This window comes from Scylla paramamosain, chromosome 45, assembly GCF_035594125.1.
Source record: "Scylla paramamosain isolate STU-SP2022 chromosome 45, ASM3559412v1, whole genome shotgun sequence".
Taxonomy (NCBI): Eukaryota; Metazoa; Arthropoda; class Malacostraca; order Decapoda; family Portunidae; genus Scylla; species Scylla paramamosain.
This window is the reverse complement of record NC_087195.1, coordinates 10130306-10133304: the sequence shown is the minus strand read 5'-3', so window position 1 is coordinate 10133304 and position 2999 is coordinate 10130306. Positions and strand designations below refer to the sequence as shown.

The following is a 2999-nucleotide window of genomic DNA, read 5'->3' as shown; positions in this document are numbered from 1 at the left end:
CCCAGGGTGATATAGATCTTGACTCTCCAGGTGGTTCCAAAGTCTCTTCGTTATTACCCTCTCGAACATTAATGACAGGCCAGACTGACTGACTGATAGATTGCCACTCCGTGGAGTGGCGCGGGCCTTTTAGCCTAAAGGCGGCCCACAGGTGGCTTTCGTTGGTAGGAGGTAGGGAGACAAGTCTCCATGCCACTAGGGGAGTCTGACTTGCCCGCCTATAGCGGAGTGTCAGATACACCCCTTGTGGTTTGAGGATACTGTCTTCCCTGTGTCTTGTCCAGTGTTAAGTGTCCAGCCTCCTTTCCTTTGTGCTCGGGGGAGTCTGACTTACTCGCGTGTAGCGGAGTGTCAGATACACCCCATCGCAGCGTAGGAGGAGACTGTTCGGAATAAAAAGAGTGTTGTTTTACCTGGGTGGCCGAAAGGCATTCACTATCTGTATCAGTCTGTTGGTGTCTGTTTGTTGCAGTATGTGTGGTGCGTCGTGTGCGTGTCTGTGTAGGAACGGAGCTGTGCTTGGGCAGTCTTCAATGTAGTGTCGTAGGGGTGTGTACGAGGGTAGTCGCAGTGTTCGCATGTGAGTGGTAGTGTATCGTTGAGCTCGGCTAGGCAGTGGTAGCCGAGTCGTAGTCTGTGTAATCGTGTACGTGTGCGTCGTGGTAGTGTGTCAGCAGGTGGTGCGGTGTTTGCAGTTGCTGTGCCATACCAGGTTGCACTTGGTGACCCTTCAGCAATCTGACTTCTTACTGCTTGGGTGCATAATTGCTTGCAGGTTTTCTTGGCGGTGCTGCTGACTTGCGCTCGGGATGGTACTACGTGGCTCGTCACAGTAGGGAGTAGGAGTCCATCTTTCGCTGCGGTGTCTGCTAAATCGTTTCCTGTGATATTTGTGTGGCTGGGGATCCAGTTAATTGTGATCTTCCTGTTCCTTCTGCGGATGGCCTGTGCGTTGGCATGGATGGTGGTGATGAGGCGTATGTTGTCTCCTGAGTGTGTCTGCTGGAGGCACTGTATGGCGCCCAACGAGTCGGTGTGGATTAGGATGTCTTTGTGTTTGTGACGTGCATCTTCTAGTGCCTTCCCGATGGCAGCTAGCTCAGTTTGGAGCGTGGAGGAGTGGTCGGGGAGGCGGAATATGCCTGTTCCTGTGTGGTGCAAGAAGGCTGCTGCTGCTCTGTGTGTGTTGGGGTCCACTGATCCGTCTGTGAAATAGACCTCCATGTTCCTGTCATTCACTGCGTGAAGAGCTTGTTGAGCTTGGGCTGCGAGGGCGTCGGCGCTGAGAGATGTTTTGCTGGCAGTTAGTTTGGTAACAGAAAAGTTATAATCAGACTCTTGCCATGGAGGAGGTGGTTGATAGTCGGGGTGCTGGGCATCTGTTGTTCTTGCGGTTAATGGTGTTTGCATCTGTAGCGTCTTAATGCCCTGGGCCATTTTCTGTGCCCAAGTTTTCTTGGTAAAGAGTTCTTCATTGTGGGCGAGACTCTGATGAACTTTTCTGGCGGCTGTTGTGTATTTGGTTTGGGAAAGTGTCTTGGCAAGGAGTGAGGTGTTCATGGCATGGATACGATGGGCAAGTAGTGGTAGATCGGCCTCCGCTCTCATGTTGACAAGCTTCGTCCAGCGAGGTGCCCCCAACATGATGCGGAGCGCTTCATTTTGGAGTTTCTCGAGGTCCTCCATCTTGTATGGTGATATGATAGCTAGAAGTGGGGCTGCGTAGTCTACAATGGACCTTATGGCCTGGATGTAGAGTAGCCTTAGCACTTTAAAGTTGGCACCGCCTTCTGTTGCAGTGATGGCTCTCATAGCTTTGAGCCTGGTGTTGGTTCTTTCTTGTATGGACTTCACGTGCCGTCTGAATTCTAGGTTTTCATCCATCCATATTCCTAAGTAAGGATGTTGGGTTGTCCACTCAATTTCATGGGGGCTGTACTTAAAGGGGTGCATGGGGTCTCCTGCCGTTGAAGTACATGGCCTTTGTCTTCTCGAAGTTTATTTTTAGTCCTAGGGAGTTGCACTTCTGGCGACTGCGGTGATGGCATTCTGTGCTTTTTGGAGGTGGAGTGGCCCCGTTGTGATGATGGCAATGTCATCGGCGTAGCACAGAATCTTGGAGCCTGTAGTGAGTGGACGTGACACAAGCTCCTCCATTAGGGTGTTGAACAGGTGTGGACTGAGGATGCTTCCTTGGGGTGTGCCGTTTTCAAAGGTCGGTCAATGAGAAAGTCTTTTACCCATGCCAACAGCTTCCCTGCCGCTCCTTTCCTTGCGAGGGCTGTCAGAATGGCTCTTGCGTTTGCCAGCTCGAACGCCTTTTCCATATCTAAGAAGATGACAACGGCCTTCCTTCCAGATATGGATGTCAGCATGTCAAAGAGGCAATCCCTTGTTCCGATGTTTCGAGTGTAGGCAAAAATGTTTTCGTGTAGTGGGCCAGCCACCCAATATAGTCTGTTCAGGACCATTCTCTCAGCTGTCTTCCCAAAGCAGCTTAGCAGAGAGATTGGCCTTGTTTTGCCTGGGTCTCTTGGCTTCGGAACTGGGTGTATGGTTGCCTCTTTCCATGCTGATGGTAGAAGTCCTGTAGCGTATGAGGTGTTGATTATTTTGAGAAGCTCATCTTGTGCTGCTTCACCTCTTTTTCTGATCATGGAGTATGTGATTTTGTCCGCACCGGCAGCTGTGTCGGGTCTGGGCCGTAGCGCCTTCTGCAGTTCCCGGGGCGTAAAGGCTGTGTCTGCTGGGTGTCTTTGTCTACAGGCTTGTTGGATGAAGGTGTCTTGGGCTGGACGTTGCTCTTCAAGCTTGGCTAGGGACGCGGGGCTGAGCTGTGCTGGGCTGGCTCTGTTCACGTAAGTTTGTAGAAGTCTGGCGGCTTCCCTCTCTGGGTCTGGGTGTGTAGGTGCTCTCGGTGTCCTCTTGCCGGTTGCAGTTTTCACGTGCTTCCAGAGGTCGCTGAGAGTGGTGTGGGCGTTCATGCCGGAGCACCATTC

The 2999-nt window shown here is 51.9% G+C and overlaps 1 protein-coding gene across 1 annotated transcript; it reads right to left on the bottom strand.

Annotated features, from left to right (window-relative positions):
* Positions 1 to 444: 444 nt before the first annotated feature.
* LOC135094417 (uncharacterized) lies at positions 445 to 1953 on the bottom strand. Its single transcript, XM_063994492.1, has one exon. The coding sequence runs from the start codon at positions 1951 to 1953 to the stop codon at positions 445 to 447; it is 1509 nt and encodes a 502-aa protein (XP_063850562.1).
* Between the last annotated feature and the right edge of the window lie 1046 nt (positions 1954 to 2999).

What these genes read in the sequence shown, in the direction of transcription:
- LOC135094417 (XM_063994492.1), bottom strand. Translation starts at nt 1,953, where the DNA reads ATGCACCCCTTTAAGTACAGCCCCCATGAAATTGAGTGGACAACCCAA.